At 41.4% G+C, this 20,286-nt stretch overlaps 1 protein-coding gene and 1 long non-coding RNA gene across 3 annotated transcripts; both read right to left on the bottom strand.

Annotated features, from left to right (window-relative positions):
• Nucleotides 1-8,215: 8,215 nt before the first annotated feature.
• On the bottom strand, nt 8,216-11,178 carry LOC142074731 (uncharacterized). 2 transcript variants are annotated; one of them, XR_012670685.1, is made up of 3 exons: nt 11,087-11,178; nt 9,521-9,644; nt 8,216-8,325 (listed from the first exon to the last, which is right to left on the bottom strand). It is a non-coding gene; the product is annotated as an uncharacterized LOC142074731 (long non-coding RNA). The 2 variants fall into 2 exon arrangements; XR_012670686.1 differs by having other exon boundaries at nt 9,521-9,590.
• Nucleotides 11,179-13,318: 2,140 nt separating this feature from the next.
• Nucleotides 13,319-17,114, bottom strand: LOC142075025 (molybdopterin synthase sulfur carrier subunit-like). Its single transcript, XM_075136015.1, has 3 exons — nt 16,986-17,114; nt 16,457-16,578; nt 13,319-13,445 (listed from the first exon to the last, which is right to left on the bottom strand). The coding sequence occupies exons 1-3, from the start codon at nt 17,112-17,114 to the stop codon at nt 13,319-13,321; spliced, it is 378 nt and encodes a 125-aa protein (XP_074992116.1).
• Nucleotides 17,115-20,286: the final 3,172 nt, after the last annotated feature.

Here is a 20,286-nt window from a genome sequence, read left to right as displayed (position 1 = left end):
GCAGATCTCAAATAGATTGTAGAACTATCAGCAAAACTCACTTAGAAAATTCTGAAATTAATTTAGCTTCCTGTTCATGAAAAGATCAAAATTTGGACTTCTTTCTGCAACAGAATTAATTATTGTAGATAAATGAGCTCTGGGAAACATTTTACCAAATCTGATTTATAGTCTTACTTCTGTAAGTGTATTTGGTTTGATGTTTGTAGACAGATGTTTGGCAGAGGTCTCCAGCAAATATACTTAATCTCATTTGTAAAACAATGTGGAGTATTTTTTGCATTTGGAATGGCTGTCATATGGACAACATAGACACAGCTAATCTCAAGAAAAGTCTCCAAACCACCACTTTGTTAGTCTAGAATCCTTCTCCCAAGGTTTCCATCCACTATTGTCGTGGTTTAACACCAGCCAGCAGCTAAACACCACACAGCTGCTCGCTCACTCCCCCCACACACAGTGGGATGGGGGAGAGAATCGTGAAAAAAAAGTAGTAAAATTCATGGATTGAGATAAAGACAGTTTAACAGAACAGAAAAGGAAGGGGGGGGGAATAATAATAATGATAGAATATACAAAATAAGTGATGCACAATGCTCACCACCCACCGACCGATGCCCAGCCAGTTCCCGAGCAGCGGTCACTGCTCCCTGGCCAACTCCCCCCAGTTTATATACTGAGCATGACGTCAGATGGTATGGAATACCCCGTTGGCCAGTTGGGTTAGCTGTCCTGACTATGCTCCCTCCCAGCTTCTTGTGCACCTGGCAGAGCATTGGGAAGCTGAAAAGTCCTTGACTAGATAAACACTACTTAGCAACAACGAAAACATCAGTGCGTTATCAACATTATTCTCATACTAAATCCAAAACACAGCACTATACCAACTACTAGGAAGAAAATTAACTCTATCCCAGCTGAAACCAGGACAGTATCCACCCCTTATTCCGTACCATCCATGTCATGCCCAGGTCTCACATTTTCCAGTACATGATATTCCCAGTGGGCAAAGCTGGGGAATAGAAGCAAGGAGATAGGATATACACCAAACAGACAAAAAGAGAACAGAGAAGGGTGAGGGCAAAAAGTCATTTACCAAGGATACTTAGATTAAGGGGAGGGAAAAGTTTTTCTGTGTGCCAGGGCATTGTTGCTTTAAGGGCTCCTTGGCATATTAAAGCAGCCTGGAGATGCCTGTATCTTGGCAGGGAGACAACTGGCTACTCAGCACCACTGTTCTGGCATTTAGTTGCACCAGGCAGGAGTTTAAGGCCCAGCTCCTTTCATTTTACAGTTAGGAATTGCCTACAAATCAAACACCATATGTGTGTGCATGCACACATGTATTTCTACCATCACACTATTTAGCTTAGCTGAGAAACGCAACTCTTGATGACTGACTGTGACGTGGTGTTATTTTAATACTTCTCACAGCTTGGCTTCTTCAAGAGACAGTATGAGAAAATGACACAGGATCTAGAAGATATCAATGAAATTACAGAACTCACAAAGGACAAAGACTGAAGATGATGAGTTATGTGGATAAAGAGAGGAGATCTGAGCCACCAACAGTAGTTGTGATCCAGTCGGTTCTTCAGCTGGAGTGCCTTAAAGCTTAATAACATTTAAACATTTCTAATGAAAGTGTCTTTTTTATAGATGAAAATATTTTACAGATTCTACTCTATTATAAGAGTAACTGCAGGACAGTTTGGTTTTTTTCCAAAAATGATTTATAGTGCCTTTTCCTATAAATTTTTTGCCTTTCAAACAAGCTTAGCCCTTAGAACTGGCAGATCCGGAGTTTACAGTAACATATTGTGCCAGTAACCCTTTTCATGATCCACTGCAGAGTGAAACAATTTATTTCAGATTATTGTGGAACAGCATCAGTTTGTAATTCAGTTGACAAGTACCATATGTGTAAAGGACATTTTCTATTAAGTTGATGATGAATGTGTGGTGAATACTGCTTCCAGACTGGGAGAAGAAAACTCATTTTTTCATTGACTAGCTCCATCCTTATTGTTTTAGAGAAATTATTTGCACCAGCAAACCTTTGTAACTTTCTCTCTGAGAAGAAAATATGAATTTCATAACCACTTACAGCATGTTCTCTGCAATGTTATGACTGGTTTTCAAATTTCATCTTGAGAAGCACTACCAATACTGTTACATTGGGCTTTATTTTGTATCTATGAAATGTTATGTTTTGGGGTGGTTTTTTTTAACATTCTGAAAAACAATCTAGATTCTAATCTCAGTTGTCAAAGATGATTGTTGCCATCAGCTGAGTTTGTGACTAAAACAATTATTTTAAAAGTTAAAAAAAAAAAGTAGCAATTGCATAAATCTAAAGAATAAGCTCCTGACTTGTAATTATGAACCCTGAGGGCAAATGCTCTGACAATAAAGATAAAAATTTGTCTGCCTCAATTCTTGTATAAACTTGTGAGGAAGAAAACAAATCCTACACCCATACATGTGGGAAGCTCCTACATAACTAGGGTCATGCACTCCAGGCCAGAGGGAGAATTTCACAACAGAGCAGATGGCAGCATCTTTCATTTCTGGTGCTGCTTGCAAGGAAATTTAGGCATTCAACCAGATTTCCTTCTTCCACCTTAGGTGGGAGGTACAGGTCAATATCTGACATCCAACTTCTTGGGGGATTTAACAGTTTATCAATTAGGCAGCAATGATTCAATTCACTAGTCTTCACTGGGTTTTATTTTGTCCCAGACAACAGGATTTTCCTCCCAGCCTGGACATAATACTTTTCCCAAAATAAAGGGAAGGCATAGCAATGGGTAAGGTTTTGTATCCTAACTACTTCAAGTTGCTAGTTTTATTTTTCTTTTACAATTAATACTTAAATGGCTAATTCAGTTTTTGTAATGGGTGAGTTTATTGCACTTTTAAGTTGGCACAGCTGCAAATAATGCTGGAAATATTATGTATATTTTGTATTATGCACAAGGGCTTTTGTTTGTTTGTTTGTTTTAGTTTTTAAAAACAGCATGTTACAGATGAAATAATATTCTGAAATGTTGAGCTTCAGCATGTGCTTCTGTTTGTGCTTGCAGCAAGAGAAGTCAGGAATACCTTCAGCAAACTCAAGTTACATATGATTCTGGTCTTGAATCTAGCTGCTGACTTCTTGAAGTACTAGAATCAAGTCCAAATTCAGAGTTAGTTTCATATGAGCCTATGTGTAGATTTGGGATGTACAAGAGAGTTTATAATCAAACTGACTTCTGAAAGCTAGCATGTAAGCTCTATGGGAGCAGGGACTGTATCTCTGTGATGCCTACCTGAGGGCCTAACAGCATTACTACAATAAAAACAAGAATACTGCTGAACACAGCATTTATTTTTAAACAGCACCCTAAAGAGAAGAAATGCCACTGAAAAAGCACTATATAAAATGGGGCCAAATATGTCTTTGTTCCAGTAGCACACAGTGAAAACCCTAAGGGGATGACTCTGCTAGGTATACAAAGAAGCTGCACTTAAAATCTTATAGGTTATAGTTATGAGTAGAACACTACCAGTAAGCTATATTGTAGTATAAGTCAGTTCATATTAGTGCAAAATAGCTATTTGGATAGCTCTGAGTGCAGCTATGTTGGTGTTAAAACCTTACCACAGTCAGGCCTTCCTATAAACATGAGGTTATCTTCACTGGCATCTAAAATTACACCATATTCTGCCAGCCCCATACCCTGCACTTCATACTATGTACAGAATTGGTTGGCAGTAGCATCTCCTGACACCAGCTCTGGCTATTCCCTACCATGCGTTGGAAAACCGAATGCAACATTTCAGCAGGAGCATGGTGGGGGAGGAAGAGTGGGAGGAACTTGACTGTGAATAGGAAGACAGTCATGGCAGTAACTACCACCTGAAAACTAGCCACTTTCACGTAGCTTCCTCTTCCACCCCCCCTCGACTCCTCCATATTTTAACAGTGGTACATAAAGTTTCAGGCTACCAACTTTAACACTTCTGTAATACAGAATCAGATGACCCTAATCTTAAGGCACAAAACTCCATCTTTCACCAAGTCTCAGTGTTCTGCAGAACTGAAAGCCAGATTCTTTATATCCTGACTTGCGTGTATTACCCTTTATATCCAAAACTGAGGTGCAACAAAAGTTTGCATATTAAAGACTAAAGAAAATGAAAGTATGAAAATGCATCTCAAAATCCATAGCTAATTGCCTCAACTTTTTATTGCCTTTAAAGGTAATAAAGTGTACATAATTTTCACAGCCTCAAAAAAGTTGAGTTCTATCTTTTAAGTCAACCTTTCTGCCCTCATTTATGATCAATTATTCATAGGCAATCACCGGCCTTGGTGTGCTAGCAGTTTTTAAAATGTATTTGTCTCTTTCTCTTAAAGCAATAGAAATGGAATGTTTAAAACAGAACTGCTATAAAGATACATCAGGATGCTAATTTTTGTAACACTTGATAAGATCAAATTGCATGGTTGGTTTGTTTTTAAACAAAAACAGGCCTAAGGTATTTAAAAAAAAAAAACCTGCTGATTTAGAGTCATCAGCCTATTCTTAACTCTCTTTCTTCAAGTACCTCCAAAGGACACTTAATGGAAGAGCTCAAGATTGAGTTTTCAGAGCTTTGGGGGGGTGGGGGGGTGGGTGGTTAGCATTGTCTGCTTTCATTACATTTCATTAATAATTAGTTTTAGCAGTTTCCTCTTTCTAATGTTTTTGATGGAGCAAATTAATGCATTAGTCTATAAAACTACAAATTCCTTGAACAGTTAAGGGAAAAGTGAGCTGAGAGAAAAGCCAAAAAATCTAGTTTAAAGTTGAGCAATGTAAAAGCTTCATTCCTGAGTGCAACTGTAGCAGTTTCATGAGTGACAGCTGAAGCCAGCACCTGTATTTCCCAGCACAGCCAGCACCTGGGCAAGGCAGGCAGACTGGGAGCCACTCCTCCCACACAGCCGTCTCTCGGCTGCCATCTCCTGGGTAGGCTCCTTATAACACACACCCCCTGCCAGTTTATTTCATTACAATCTTCCATCAGTTACTGTTTTCATAGTATGCATCAGGCTGAGCTTCTCTTGAGAATAGAACAAATGAAAGATTTTGAGCCAGAAAACTCTTAAGCAATGCTGATATATGGACATTCTGCCAGACAAAGGGATCAGTGTATTCAAATATTGCCAGCCAAGACCAAGACATCTTTTCAGAAGGACAAATTCTCACTCTGAAGACATGCACTTCCCTCCCACAAACACCACTCATCTGGCAGATCTCTACGCAAGTCACATGTTTACCCTCTGGTCTGCAGCATCTGTTCCTGGGAACATCTGTCTGTACCTGGAACCACCACCTCTGCAGCACGCTGTGACACAGCTGGAAGAGCCACGGAGGGGTGGGATTAACCTCCCAAGGTTAATAGCCAAGGCAGAGAAGCAGCTGGACTCGTCCCAGAAAGCTAGGACTGCATTGTATATTGATCTGCAGCTGCCTATCATCCCACTCACAGGCCTCACCAGAACACAAGGTAGTCCTCATCTAGCAGCCTAGTCCTGTGTGTGTAGAAACCAGGACATGTGCAGCCACATTGTTCCTTGACATGCAGTCAGACGCAGCTGGGATTCATCCCCTGGCCTGGAAATTTGGAAGCACTTCTAGACATAGCCTTAGGCAGCTATCTTAGAACAGAGTAATTTGCCCTCTTAAGATAATATTTCCCTAGCAGAGAGGGTAGCCCTGCAGAGGGAGCCGGAACACCAAGCTTGGAGTATGGACTTAAATTTCACTGAGATACATTTTACCTCTAATTATGTACATCATCCCTCCTAGGGGCTTTTCCATTTCGCTTTTAGATGCCAGCTGAAGAACCCAAAGTTACACAATACTGATACATCATTGTTCCAGAACAAAGCAGTACTTGCCTCATGCACAGCTAGGGACACAAAATGACATTTCATTGTTTTGACCATGGCAGCATACACACATTGTAACACTCAGCTGTGACTCAGTACATCATCTCTTCCATTCATTGTTCCTGGTCACTGTGGGGAAGTACACAATTATTCTTTCTCTTCTTTTCTGCACCCTCCTTCCCAGCTGCATTGCTGATGGGGAAGGTGCACTTAAGGTCACCCTGGATAAATCTTCCAGGAGACTGCAGCACTAGAGAGGCACCAGTGCAATGCAGTGAATCCACAGGAATTGCCCTGATCATAGGGCACCAAGTACAATTTAACTGTTCTAAATACCACTAGTTTTCTGTATCAAAGCACGGCACCAGTATGCAAGCACTGCATAGGTTTTACTTCATTCATAAACCATCCACCACAAGGCAAATTAGGCATTTATTTTTGTGAAATTAATACACTAATTAGTTGCATGGTAACAGCAAACATGAACATGGAAAAAATGAACACAAAAATGGAAAACAGTTTGCATATTAGTTTTTTTTTTCCTCTAAAAACAAAAAGAATTATTTGACAGAGGAAGTGATCTGTACTCAGGATTCTGTACAATTCCCGGTAAAAATGACATTCAAATAGTAGAGGGCTTCTCTCCAACCTCCAAAGCAAAGGAAAATTCAACCTTGAACTTGCTCAGTTCTGCCTAGATAACAGGGCCCACATGGTGTTTGGAGGCTGCGTATGTGTATGCACACAAGGAGCAGCTGCTGTCCTGCGGAGCAAGGACTTGCTCACTTCCATTGAGGAAAGTGCATCAGTAAGCTAATAAGCACAGCTTAACCATGCTTCTGCTTGAAGTTGTGTGTTTCACTGGGTTTTACTTAAGCTGGATACAGTAACCATCACTAAGTATTAAAACTGATTGAGATCACTGGGAAAAAAAAAGGTCATTGCCTAATTTTCTGGTTTTATTTTGTGCAGCTAGCAGCTGTTTGTAGATTTTTTTACTGCAGACACAATGAAATGGATTATACAGCTAAGGATTAAGTGTTGTGTGATGTAATGATATATAAGCTTGAGCAAATCATTTTACTTCTCTTTACCTCATTTCCCTTCCTTTATATCTATCTTGTCTACATTGATAATGCGCACTAGATAAAATTGCCTCTCAGCATGAGTAAAAATGCCATACACAATGGGAATTTGAACTTTTAGCACCTAAACACTATCATGGCACAGAACAATAATATAAATAAAATTATCTTACTCAGATGAGCAGCCCATTGCTTCCAGTGGAAGCACAGGCATACTATGTCAGTCTTTTTCTCTTTAACTAGGTTTCAAAACAGTAACAAGAGAAAAACTGTATTAAAATCATAAATGCAAATATAAATACATATATAAACTGCAAGAAGTTCAATAGATGCACTTTCCTTTGGAAAAACTAATCCATTTTGATGACTTTGAATCCTAACCTGTCTAAAGTCAAACTACTAAAACTAATTACTTATTCTTATAGTTGCCTTTTTGTAATAATAGCTTTTTTCCCTGCAGCACCATACAATTACACAGCCAAAAAAGCTCCTTCAATATTAATCATGTAGTCGTTATTAATCATGTAGTCATCATTAAGTAGTTACAGGTTTGCGTGTTATTGCTAATCCAAGTTTGTTGCTGGTAGAGTATTAGATCTAACTTTGAATCAAGGTCTGTCCATATTTTTTTAATGTAATGGACTTGTAATATCAGCTGCACAGTAAAAATGTTTCTGTGAGACACAGCTACTGGAAAGTAACCACTAATAAAAAGTTAATAACTCTGGGGTATAGTTTATATTTTCTTCTCTGTCTGTACCAAAATGTTTAATCTACTTCAAGTAGCTTTCATGTTACAAGAATGTCAAAATAGCATAAAGCTTGCAAACTGATTCTGCATTCATATAAAATTAAACTCAGGATTTTAAGATTTAAAAAAAAAAAATCCAATTGTCCTGTTGTGACCTCCCATGCAGACAGTGAACACAGACTACCAATATAAAGGCATTAAAGCAGTATATATCACAGAGGACTAAATGCCTTGCAACCAAGAATTTTAGGGAAGATTGTTTTAAAAACTGACTCCATATTAAAAAGCACAAAGAGATGATTTCAAAGGAGAGTCAAGAACACTTAAAAACCCTACTTATTACTCATTCATTTCATTCAGTCCTAATTAAATTGTTCAGATTTAAATGTCTATTACAACTGCTTAAAAACATATAGATTCTCTGTAAAAACAACTCAAAGCTAAACCACTATGCTCATTAGGAACAGTAACACTTTATTTTAAAAAGAACACAGTTATTTTTCTGAATTTGCCCAAAAGCATTCCTTGTTTTCTTTCCAAGAATATTCGTCCTCATAAATCTCCTGGAAATATAAACAAAGAATGGGAAATATTGTGGGAGTCTGCTACATACAGCCACGAGCCAGGCCAAACAACTCAACAGCCATCCTGCTGTTATTTACTGATCACAACAGGACTACACAGCACTTAGCTGGCAAACAGAAAAGAGGACAGCATCCTTAGAACATACTGACTTACATATGGACAGATCCTGAACCTTGGGCTGAACCCCATTAAATTTAGAAGGGCCCATCTATGCTGAAGTCACTTCAGGAGAGATCTAGAAGAAATGATGTAAAAGCTATAGAGTACACAGCACTTGTGTCTGAAACACTGCCCTTTTTACATGTTGCTATGTTAACCTACTGTACCATCATATTTAGGAATGAGAGTATTTAAGTGTATATAAAATGTCGATATTAAAAAAATAAAAATTACAACAATACCCAAAATACAGTAAGTATTACATCTTCAGGACAGACTGGTCTACCCTAAGCAGCAAATTCAGCAGGGCTCTGAGCCCCTGATTATTCTTTCTGAGACCACAGAACTCCAGTCTCCTGAAAGAGGTGTCAGAAAAGTGGAGCAATGCAGAAAACATCACTGTTACCACATGCCAAGTTTTGCCTGGGAGAGAAGGCAGAGGTAATGCTCATTACTTGCATGCAACACTGTTGTTATGCAATGAGACTCTTTCTAGACCCAGGCTGGTCCCTCCACACATTGTTATGTGCCCATACTAGCTTTGGGACCTCTGCACATCCCTTCATTGTGTGCTGTTGCTTAATGCTTTGTGCTTTCTCAAGGCCACGGGGATGAAGGGAAAACAGAAAGACAAGAAATGCCACTTTTACTTGCAAACTGCAATGCTGTCCAAAGCAGAGCTGACTCAAGGCTCTTCCACAAGCCTGTGCAGAACTGAATTTTTGCCACCCAAAAGAGGAGAGCTCAGGGCTCCTTCACTTTGACCCCAGGATGGAGTTAAAAGGAAAAGGAGCTGGATGGTACAGGCAAGAGAGGGCCTCCCAGGTGCCCTACCTGCCACAGATGGGCCTGGCTGCATTAGAGGAAACTCACTGGTGCTAGACATTGGCATCCCATCAGGAGCAACTGCTGCCCGTAATGCTTCAGCTCCTTCCCTTAAGAGCAGCAGCAGCCTCCAGCCCAGCCGTCTAAGACTCTGGCACAGGCCTAGAACCAAATTTGTCCCAAACATACCTTTTTCCATATTGGGACGGACGCTTTTAAGGTGTTGATGCAGTACATTACAGCTTCAAGGGATTCTGCTCTGTGTGGAGAGGAGACTGAAATAATTACACTTGCTTCAGTTATTGGAACCACACTAGGGAGAGAAGAGGAACAACAGCAGCTTTAGCTAATGCTTAACATCAAGAGCACCCAAGTTATGGCCATGTCACGTCAGTATTCTGGCCACACACTCTCCTGACTCATTCATACTGAGCAAGTGTCAAGCCATGTCCAAAAGATTATACACTTTTTAAAAGAAAGAAAACCACAACCAAAATCAGTACCAGATGTGAGAATTCCATGCTTTAGAATAAACCCACCAGCCATAGGCTTTTTTCTTCCATTATTTTTTTAAAATAAAGTCTATGGAATTAAGAGGAGAAAATTTCTAACTTGCAACAATGCATAGGAAACTCACTGGAAGCTGGCTTAATAATGAACAATAACAAGTCAGGAATGGCCAGTTCTTATCTGAAAACCTGAGAAGTCATCTCAGTTTGCACAAGAATTTGTGAAAAAAGAAATTAAGTGCCCCAAACTATGCAGATTTTGCAATGAAACTTAAATTTTGACAGATTCTGATTTCAAATTATGAAGTTTTTCCTGTTTGGTGTGTTGTTTTTTCCAAACTTAGTTAATAGAAGTAGCACAAGGTTTTGTTTTGCTTCTCACAAGGGTAGTATTCCCAAAAGTTGCCTCCCAACTCTCCCTCTATAGTAAGACTCCTCTGGCAAACAGCTCAGAGGAAAAACCTAAGCTTAAATGCTTTGAGCTGCCCTTGAGAGAATTGCGCTCTCTGTTGACTATAGAGGAAATCTAAGGAAACTACCCCTCAGAGCTAATATTACCCTTTGCGATCACCTCCTAAGTTCCTTCTGCTGAGAGAAAAGGAAACGAGTATTTGCAACACACTCTGCAAATCCTGCTAGTTTCAGTGAGAAATCTGATGAACAGTGAAGGGTCAAGAGTATGTCAGGCACTAGTATTCCATGTTTTAAACCCACCAGAAAATGCTTATCCAAGACTCAAGGAACAACAGGAGATTCTCCTACAAGCATGGCTGGCAATTACCATACCTCTCCCCCTCCCCATACTCTAAGCTTTCAGGTTCCCTATGGCATAATTTGACTTAAATCTGACAATAAGAAACCAACATTCTGTGGCACCTCAATGGAAGAGAGAAGAAAAAAAAAAGCGGTACCAACTTCATGTCTTTAAAAAAAAAGCAAAAAACCAACAGCATCCCCTTCCCAGCAATGAGATCTCAATCCCTTCTCCCCACTTTCAAACCATCACACCAGCATCAAGGTTCCTACAGTCTAAATATGGATTCCAGCAAGCGCTACCAAAACACACATTTTGAAAAAGACTATTTCTGAAACTTAGCTGTGCAGCGAGAGCTTGATCCTACAGCCAGCTTTACCGCATTACAGTTTATATAGACTCCTGCACATCCTGCAACTATGTAAGCACAACCATGCACTAGACAAGGATTAATATTCCACTTGCAGAAGGATGTGGTCTGGCCATACATACCCAAGTCTATGGTGCACTGCAATATGTTTGACTGATGGCCATTTCTGTCTAACATCTCTGCAGATTTTCTTTATTTCAGTCTCTGCCACTGAAGTATACACTTCATACATAAAGTGAATCACTTTTTTCCCTTCAAAATTATTTCTCGTAGTACCTAAACACAAATGAGTTATCAACCAAAAGCACCAATAAATACTGAGTAAAACCCAGGATCTCCCACTATGGCCAAGGTCAGCACTGTGCAAACATAAATGACCTCCCCTAATCATGGCTGTGTAAAGAGATTCTTTGAACAAGAGAAATCTATAATATACAAGGAAGAATTTAGTCTACAGATTACACAAGTCTGCAATCTGTAATGCCCAAGGCTGGGACATCTTCTGTGGTAACTACTAAGGTGCTATTATTGCATTTGCCCATGCAATGTTTAAGTGCTCAGTATTTAGGAGCCCAGAGGCACTAAGGTTTGAGCACAAAGGGGTTTCAAGATCTGTACCATGTACATTAAGCAACAGGACAGAGCCATCAGCCTTGACCTTCACCAGCCCATGGGTAAAATAGTACTTTGCTTTCAACCAAGGTCTGAGTTGCAGCAGCTTTCATATAGGTGTGGACCTGTGGTTTGCATAGCCACATCATCCCACTTCCCACCTTGAATAAGCTGTGTCCAAGGGGATGGGAGAATAGCTCCCAAGCAGTCCTGTACTCCAGAGCTGCTGTTCTGTTCAGCCCTAGGATAGCCACACCAGCAGGGAAGCTTCTCACCACTTCGTCCTAATGCAACTGTTTAAGAGCTGCCATGGTCTTGTTCTAAATAATTCAGAATGTGTTTTCTAAATGTCCTGGGTTCAGTCCAGGAATTTATTTATTTGAGAAGCACAAGTTCGGGGTGTGGACAATCTAGGTTCCATTTATTAGACTATTAACACATCCAGAGATCCAGCTCAGAAACATTAACCTCACCAATGAACAGAGACACTGCCCCACAGTATGGTGAAATGACCAGCTCTGACTTCATCTACAGAGAGCTTTTCAGACTTGAGCTGGATAAAATCTTTTGGCACATCGCTTACACCCATGGCTCACTAGAAAGGCTGAAACCAGACAGACTCTGTTGTTGTTTTTGGCGATACTAGCATTTGCTAACTGCCTTTTATTCAGTGCTGATGTCCCAATTTATTCAGAAAACACGCACCATCTACTTACCCCAAGAGACCAGTCTCTATGGCAAATTCACTTCTCAGCAGACTTGCTGAGAGAATATTAACTGCAAATATCAAGTGATGACCTGGTTTTTAATGCATACAGGTTCCTTCCTGGTAGGAAAGTCTGGCCAGTAGGATGAAACTAGAACTAGTGCAAGGCCCCAGTTTAACAGTACAATCAACCAGCATGGACCACTGTGCTAGTAAATCTGTGGTAAGATTGTCAGCCCCTCCTCCCTATCTTATCCTGAAATCAAACACAGTTTAAAACAGAGATTTCTGATAAACACAGATTAGGGTTCTAATCCTAAAGTTTAATATGCTCTCCAGGACATTCAGGTCCTCATACTATCGGTCTGTTTCAGTGACACAGGAGACACTCCTAATTTCTCTGAGTAGAAACCAGTCATCAGTTCATCTAAGAATGAGGAGGAAAAGAAGTATTTTGAACAGCAGCAATGGAACAAGCTGCAGTAAATACATGCACTGGCACTTGAAAGCATGTAAAGAAATAAAGGTATCCTAAGGATGCCTTTTCCTTTAACAGCAACAAAAAAAAAATATTTTTTTTTTTTTAAGCAGCAGTCAATTCTTTTTCTGTATCATCTTTTCTGTTAAAAAGTGGCAGGAGGTTTTTCATTATTATCTTATTTAGGCAAGCTGGATATCTACTGATAGCCAGAAACAACTACTAAAGAATAACAAGACCTAAAACCCAAATTCAAAACAATGCCTGACCTCTCTGGCAATTTTCTTCCATTTACTACATATGTGTTAATCATTTATTGGTGCACCAGCTTAAAGTTTTTGGTCAGCACAATGGTTCTCTCCAGCAGGAAACACAAGTTATGCTCTCTCAAAAGAGTACTGGGGGTGGAGGGAAAGAATTGCAATCACATCTCTGAACCTAAATAAAAAAAAGATTATAGGAAGATTATACAGAATCCATAAGATATTTTAGCACAGGATGACACTCCATAGGAAACTAAGCAAGAAGTTATACCTACTTAACAGAGCTTGGACAGATTCAGCCTCCACTAATTGGTGGGACGATGGCAACCTTGTCTCCAGGCTGCAGGACCAGGAGCTGATCTCCAAGAAGCACATACTCCTGCGGAACAGCAAAAACTACTTGATCCCAGATGACAACAAGCCTGAGAGGGATTGGCAGGAGCACAAATAGGTTTCTAAATAGAGTGTTTGCATTTAACCATGAGATTTCATTAAACAACAAACTGGTGCACAGTCTAGGGCAGCTGAGGTAAATACCACTGAGACTTACGCAACTCTGCTTCTGTCGTGGTTTAACCCCAGCCAGCAACTAAGCACCACACAGCCGCTCGCTCACTCCCCCCACAGTGGGATGGGGGAGAGAATCAGAAGGGTAAAAGTGAGAAAACTCTTGGGTTGAGATAAAGACAGTTTAATAGGTAAAGCAAAAGCTGCGCACGCAAGCAAAGCAAAACAAGGAATTCATTCACTACTTCCCATCAGCAGGCAGGTGTTCAGCCACCTCCAGGAAAGCAGGGCTCCATCACGCGTAACGGTTACTTGGGAAGACAAACACCATCACTCCGAACGCCCCCCCTCCTTCTTCTTCCCCCAGCTTTATATACTGAACATGATGTCATATGGTAGGGAATACCCTGTTGGTCATTTTGGGTCAGCTGTCCTGGCTATGCTCCCTCCCAGCTTCTTGTGCACCTGGCAGAGCATGGGAAGCTGAAAAGTCCTTGACTAGGGTAAGCACTACTTAGCAACAACCAAAACATCAGTGTGTTATTAACATTATTCTCATACTAAATCCAAAACACAGCACTATACCAGCTACTGGGAAGAAAATTAACTCTATCCCAGCCGAAACCAGGACATAGTTTCAAAAATATGACAAACACCCACCTCCTAATCTTGGATTTTCTTGTTGCGGCTAAGGAGAAACCAACTCGGTATAATTTTCATAAGTCAGGAATTGGATTTGTCATAGGCCTTTATAAACTACATCAGAACCAACCAATGTATACCAGACCCACTTTAAAATCTTCTAACAAAGAAGTAGGTAACTCAAGAGGATACCAACTATCCATTTCGAGATTAGAAGGAAATATTCCCCTGATTCGGTCTGGCTGGACTGGACAGCAATTTTCTTACACAGCAAGAAGTGTTGTGGGATGCTGTTTGTGAGATCTCATGAAGATTCGGTGGTCAAAGAGTTGCTCTTGTCGTGTAACCTCACAGTTTATAAGGCTTTGGGTCTTTTGTACTTAACAGGTCTGAAATTTGCTATTGATAAGGAGTGGCAACAGAGCTAAGAGCGCAGATATGGTTTTCTGGCAGACCTTCTATATATTTTTTGGTCTTCACATCTGCGAGATGTTGCTGTGAGAGTCCACAGCTCTGCATACCACAAGGCAGGGAGTCGCTTTCATGACTAAGTGCAATCACACAGTGAGTATGAGGGCAACACCAGTAAGACAGCAGAAAAAGAACGCCAACATTTTACTTTAGAAGATGCAGGCGTGATAACTGTTATTGTTCAAGACTACAAAATCTGGCACAGACAGCGGAGAGCTGTATTGCCTAGAAACAAGCAAGCACGCCAAAAGGGTACAAGTAAAAATCATCTTATTTCCTACCAGCCAGATAGACAAAAGCAGGCAAGGCACGGGCTGAGCAAAATACAGTGGCACTGACTCAGAGGGCAGACTGAAGGGAAGGACTTTATGAAAGTAAAGCTAGCGACTGAGGAAACGAGCTCAACTATGGAACTGAAGTGCCCATTAGAAGGATGGTTTCTAATTAATGTCACTTGCAAGTTAATTCATTGGGGGAAATGGGTGGAACAGAAGAGCATTGTCAAGTACGCTCAAGCTGCAGTTTGAATATCCATTAGCAATGTGAATAGAAGTCTGTGGTCAGTGCCCTACAATTATGTTGAGTTTTTCCAGAAAAGCTAGGAACAGAAGCATTTTCCAAGGTGGCCACTGTGAAGTAACTGCACATACAATATGTACTGCTCCAAGTCATTATTCATAAAAGGACAAAGTTGACAAACTGGCAAAGTAACCAAAGGTGCTGCTGCTTCTGACAGAGTAATAGGCTGCAAAGTAAAATACACTCATTCCTTACTGCCTCCTCCCCCAAAACACACTTGGTCTCATTCTGTATGCGGAAAAGGCCCCTGGTCTAACATTTGGTTAGAGCTTCTCATTTGGAAACAGCTGCCATTGCTAAATAGTTGTTTTTTTTCATAGCCTTTGAGAGTAGATCTAATAAAGAAGGGTGGTGCCTAAAGGAAGACTTTGGCACCAAAGTCCAAACTCCAGTGCATTCAGCACTAAATCCTGAGGACCTCAATCTGTTATGCCTTACTTTTTTTTTTTCTTTTTTTTCCAAACGGTGTTGCACCTTTGCCCATCAGACTCATTCTTGACAAGACCGAGCACATTCCCTCACCTGTGGGGGACCTTCTGCTGACACCCCCAAAGAGCACCAGTGCTGCAGGGGTCCTTACAGCACACACCTAGCACACTCCCAGGACCAGACCCTATAAAACGCAACCAACAACGCTTTTTTTTCAAAGCAGAGGAGGTTGAAAGTGGCTGAGCCTATTTCCTATGCAAGGGTTGAGTGGCTGGAAGCCCATGGCAGGGCTTCAGTTCCCTTCTTGACCTGCCTTCCAGAGGGCGCCATAAGCTCAGACTAATGGCTAACAGTATAGTTAAAGATAAGTGATCAAAAACACCTGCACGTTATCATGAATTTCTTATTTATTGCCCTGGCTGTGCTAGATCACTTCTCGAGACATCTCACGTTCTCCACAGATACTAACACAGCTCAAGTGTTCTGTTTTCACATGCAGCTGAGTTACCACACTGTGGCCCTCCTGGACAATGGGCCACATGTCTTAAACCACTCCTCGTGCCCAACTTTTGGGTACGTTTATTGGACCTAGTCTTTCCTAGCATATACATAAAGCTATAGCATTTGCAATTGGCCAAAACACTCGCTGCAGGTTGCAAGAACAAGGTAACTTCACTGTTTTTATGGTACCAAAGTACCAATACATGTTCCAGCTCAACTATAAATGCTGAATTTTTATTTCTTTACCAAAAGAAAAAAAAAAAGTTAAAATTTGTGCACCTCAGCAAGTAACTTTCCCAAATACCTTGGATGAATCTTAACAATCTCCTCCCAGAGCTGCAGAGAGGTGATCTGCTGTGGCACGGAGAGGGTCTCAGAGCACAGCTCCGCCAGTTCCGTGCTCCTGGCAAAATACTGCACGGCGACCTGCTCAAGGAACAAACGCCATTCGGGGGAGCAGGGGCCTACTGAAGAAAAACCGCTATTGCACATTAACTTCTCTGAAAATAACAAAACAAACGAAACCAAACCAGCGTGAGGAAAAGCTTTCCCTGGCTTTTTTTTTTATGCCTACAAGCTCTATCACGTTCCTCATGCTCTGGTTGTCAGGAGGAGAGGTGGGGGAGGGGGGTGTAAGTCAGCGCGGATCCGTGCCCCGCTCCAGCCGTCCAGGCCTCGCCCGCCGTGCCTGCACGGCGCTTCAGCCCGCCGACCGCCAGCACCCCGCCGAAGAGAGGGACTGAGGGAGCCCCGCCACCCCCCGAAACCCGCCTCGCCTCTAACCGGAGCCCGCTCCCCACGGGCGCCGCCGGGCCGGTAACAGCGGCACCTACCTGGCAGCGCATGGAGCCGCGGTCCCTGGGCGGGCTGCCCTCCGCCGCGGGCTCCCGACGGCGCCTGCGCCCGGACGAGAAGCGTCGGGCCCAGACCGCCCCCTGCGGCCTGGGCCGGGAGAGCGGCATAGCCCCGCTCCGGGGCTGTCAGGTCTGACTGGGCCGGGCCGGGCCTAGCGGTGTGGCGCAGCCCCGCTCCGGGGGCCTTCCCCCGCCGTGAAACCAGGTGTTAAGCACGAGTGGATAACGGAGGCGTGAGACGTCCCTCGGAGGTGGTAGGGGAGCAGGGGAGCATGGAGTGGGAGACCGTGGCTTTGTCCCCCAAACACAGCCTGTAATTTTGGGAACAACACCTTAAAAAGATTTTCAAATAGGCTCAGTCCCCGCAATGGATGGGGATTGCAAATTATTGCAGACGTTATGCATCCACTGCCTTGCACACACTATACATCCACCACGCATACACATAATAGGTATGCATAACATGTAAAAGCCAAAGATCCATCAAAATGCTGATACAGGATTTCTGGGGTAGGTCCCATTTTAGTGCAGAGATTGCCGTGGCATGGCGTCACCTGTCTTCCCATGGACAACTGTACGCCTTCAGCAATTGCCTGCATGGAAAAATAGCACCATGGAAGAATGCTAGCTAACTTCATGCAGTTTGGCACTGGGGAGAAGAGGAAAGCGGCATTGGGTATGTGACAGGTGCTGCAGAGACACCTGCAGCAATTGTTCCGCAGGACACAACTGTGCCCCGAAACCACATCATCATGGGTGGCCAGGGTTATTTCTGTGCTGTTTACCAGGCAACACTTGTAACCTCACAACAGCAAAACAGTAGCTCCTCCTGTCACGCTAACCAGAGGGAACTCTGGAATCATTATCAGCAACAAGGAGTTTGAGGTATGTAAATGAGCACTTGTGATTCAGGCAGGTAGTCAGGTGGAAAACATCCATCCTAGCTAGATGCAACACTGCCAGCAAAAAAAAAATGCCCTCAAAAGAAGAACTGCTATCCAGTCATTTCAAAGTTGAGAAGGGAACCAGACCTTTCTATGTAATAATTCTTGCCCCTGAGATACAAAGACAGGGACAACAGCACAGTTTTTTACTGTGCAATGAAAGTTAAAGTGATAGTTTTTCAAAAAATGTGCAATAGAAATACAATTACTTCCATGGAGCATGTATTTTGTACCAGTTATCCAGTACACCATGTCTTAATCCTCTGCTGCGCGGAACAAATGAGTTATTTTTTAAAACTGTATTCTTTTGTTTGTGAATGATTAACTACTGTTACAAATTGAACTCTCCTCAAGACAGCATGTGTCAAGTGAATAAAATGATTGTGTCTTTTTTTCTCTGGGCTGTGTAATTTTTGATCTATACATCTTAAATGAAATAGATCACTTTGACAAGGTGCGTATGACCCAGCCAGTAGCTAGCAAGTGGCTGGCACATTTTTCCAGTGCAAAAGATGTGCCACAGGTGTCTGTCCTTACAGTCAAGTGGGTGAGTGCTGGGCTTAGCTTGAGCAAATTAGCCTCTCAGCCCAGAAAACAGTGAGCTCTCAAAGATTTATCCCTAGATTTAGGGTTGAATTTAGAGTTAGGTCCACTATGGAATAAGGATAGAAGAGTTACTGCCAGCGAGTTTCTGGATTTTCTTTATTTGAGCTCCAACTAATGACTCACCTAAGCCAATTTTTGAGTATTTTTCAAAGGATGGGTCAGTCTTCAGCCCTGTGTTGTGTGACTTAGTTAAAGGCAGAATTTGGGCCTAGAAGGTGCAGGAATAGAGTAGGATTTGTGACTGATAATCAATTAACTATGTTCTAGAACCGATAAAAAGAGGTTAAACGTTCTTAAGAAACCAAAGCAGGAATTAAGCTGAGGTGTAATATGAATGTCCAAAACAAAAACTCTCCCTAAATACTTCTTAATTCTGGAGGTCTTTTTTCCCAGGAACACCAGCCTCGGAAACAGAGCTGTGACTACTATGCTGCTTGGTTTGCAAGAATGAGTTTTCTTCAGATTGCTATTTTATTGTTTGGCTTGTTTTGTGGATTTTTGGGAGAGTACAGGTACCTACGTAAAATGAAATGAGAGATGTTCCTACAGCTCTGGAGAAGGTATGTTAGCTCTGTAGAGACTGGGATTTCAAAACCATCTCTTCTCTGTGATTCCTATAGTCTAGCTCCACATGATTTTCCCTTAACATATTTTCTGCTTTGGATCCTTCTTTCGGGCACCATTTTCTTCTTGCGGCTTTTGGTTTGGAGTGTAATTGTGAGTATCTGCAACATATAATGTCTAGTTCTAAGTGTTATTTATTGAGTCTAATATTTTGAATTAAATCTTGTCCTAAGCCATGGCCTTTGCTTTAGTTAACAAGTGTGTATGCATCTTCCCACACCCATATGTATATTAGCTTCTTAGATGATATTTCTTTTGGAGGTCTTTAATTTTAAAAGCTGTGATGAAGCCCTCCAAAGCAGACATTTCCTATTCCGCTTTCCAACCTTTCTTTGTTTTAATAATGTTTAATACTGAAAAAGTGCAAATCTTACTGTACAGAATTCCCTTACACCACCAAAATAGAATGTGGCTTAAGAGAAATTAAATTCTAATAATACCAAGGAGAGGCAAATAGTGAGGAGCTGTTATTCCTATTAATTTATTTCTTACCTGCCAGCAGCATACTTTGAACTTGAAGATCTAGCTTGAATATACCCAGGCACTAAGATTACAGTCTAAGGCACTGATTCTGCAGTGTGCTGTTGAATGGAGAGAACCACAGCAAAGTCAATGAAACTTAAGTAGGTACACTAGTCTGCTAGTCCTAAGCTATTTTTGTAATAACTTATTACAAGAATTGGTACAAAACATGACTGCATGCACTGGGAAAACCAAAGAGGAATGAACTGGAGACATATTATTAATCTTTATTTCTTTTTACCAATGATTTATTTAATGTCACTGCAGCAAAAGTGACTCTTTAGGACTGCACAAGATTGTGATTCTCTAACCTCTAGTAGATTTTCTGTTTCCTTCTGTTTTCATTTTAGACCTTTTCTCAGGACTATTTGGTTTAAATCATGAGTTACTGCTCTGAAGTTCAGATATATATTTAGGAAGCCTTCAGAGAACTTCTTTTACTCCAGATTTACTGTTGTGATGAATTTAGTTATGTTGGTGTTAGACCTGAGTGCATTTGTGTTATACGCCAGAGATGTAGATATTGATGCATAACACTTTATTTAGAAGAACGGACACAATCCCTTTACTTCGAGCTTCCTGAA

This window comes from Calonectris borealis, chromosome W (genome assembly GCF_964195595.1).
Source record: "Calonectris borealis chromosome W, bCalBor7.hap1.2, whole genome shotgun sequence".
Classification (NCBI taxonomy): Eukaryota; Metazoa; Chordata; class Aves; order Procellariiformes; family Procellariidae; genus Calonectris; species Calonectris borealis.
Note: the sequence above shows the minus strand (reverse complement) of the source record. Positions and strands in the feature narration are given on the sequence as shown.

Excerpts from the sequence above, each read along its gene's own strand:
- LOC142075025 (XM_075136015.1), bottom strand. The coding sequence starts at position 17,114 with ATGCCGCTCTCCCGGCCCAGGCCGCAGGGGGCGGTCTGGGCCCGACGC. Across the intron at positions 16,579-16,985 it reads GCGGCTCCATGCGCTGCCAG|GTCGCCGTGCAGTATTTTGC; the intron begins GTAGGTGCCGCT and ends TTCCTTGAGCAG. Across the intron at positions 13,446-16,456 it reads ATTGTTAAGATTCATCCAAG|GCTTGTTGTCATCTGGGATC; the intron begins GTATTTGGGAAA and ends AATCCCTCTCAG.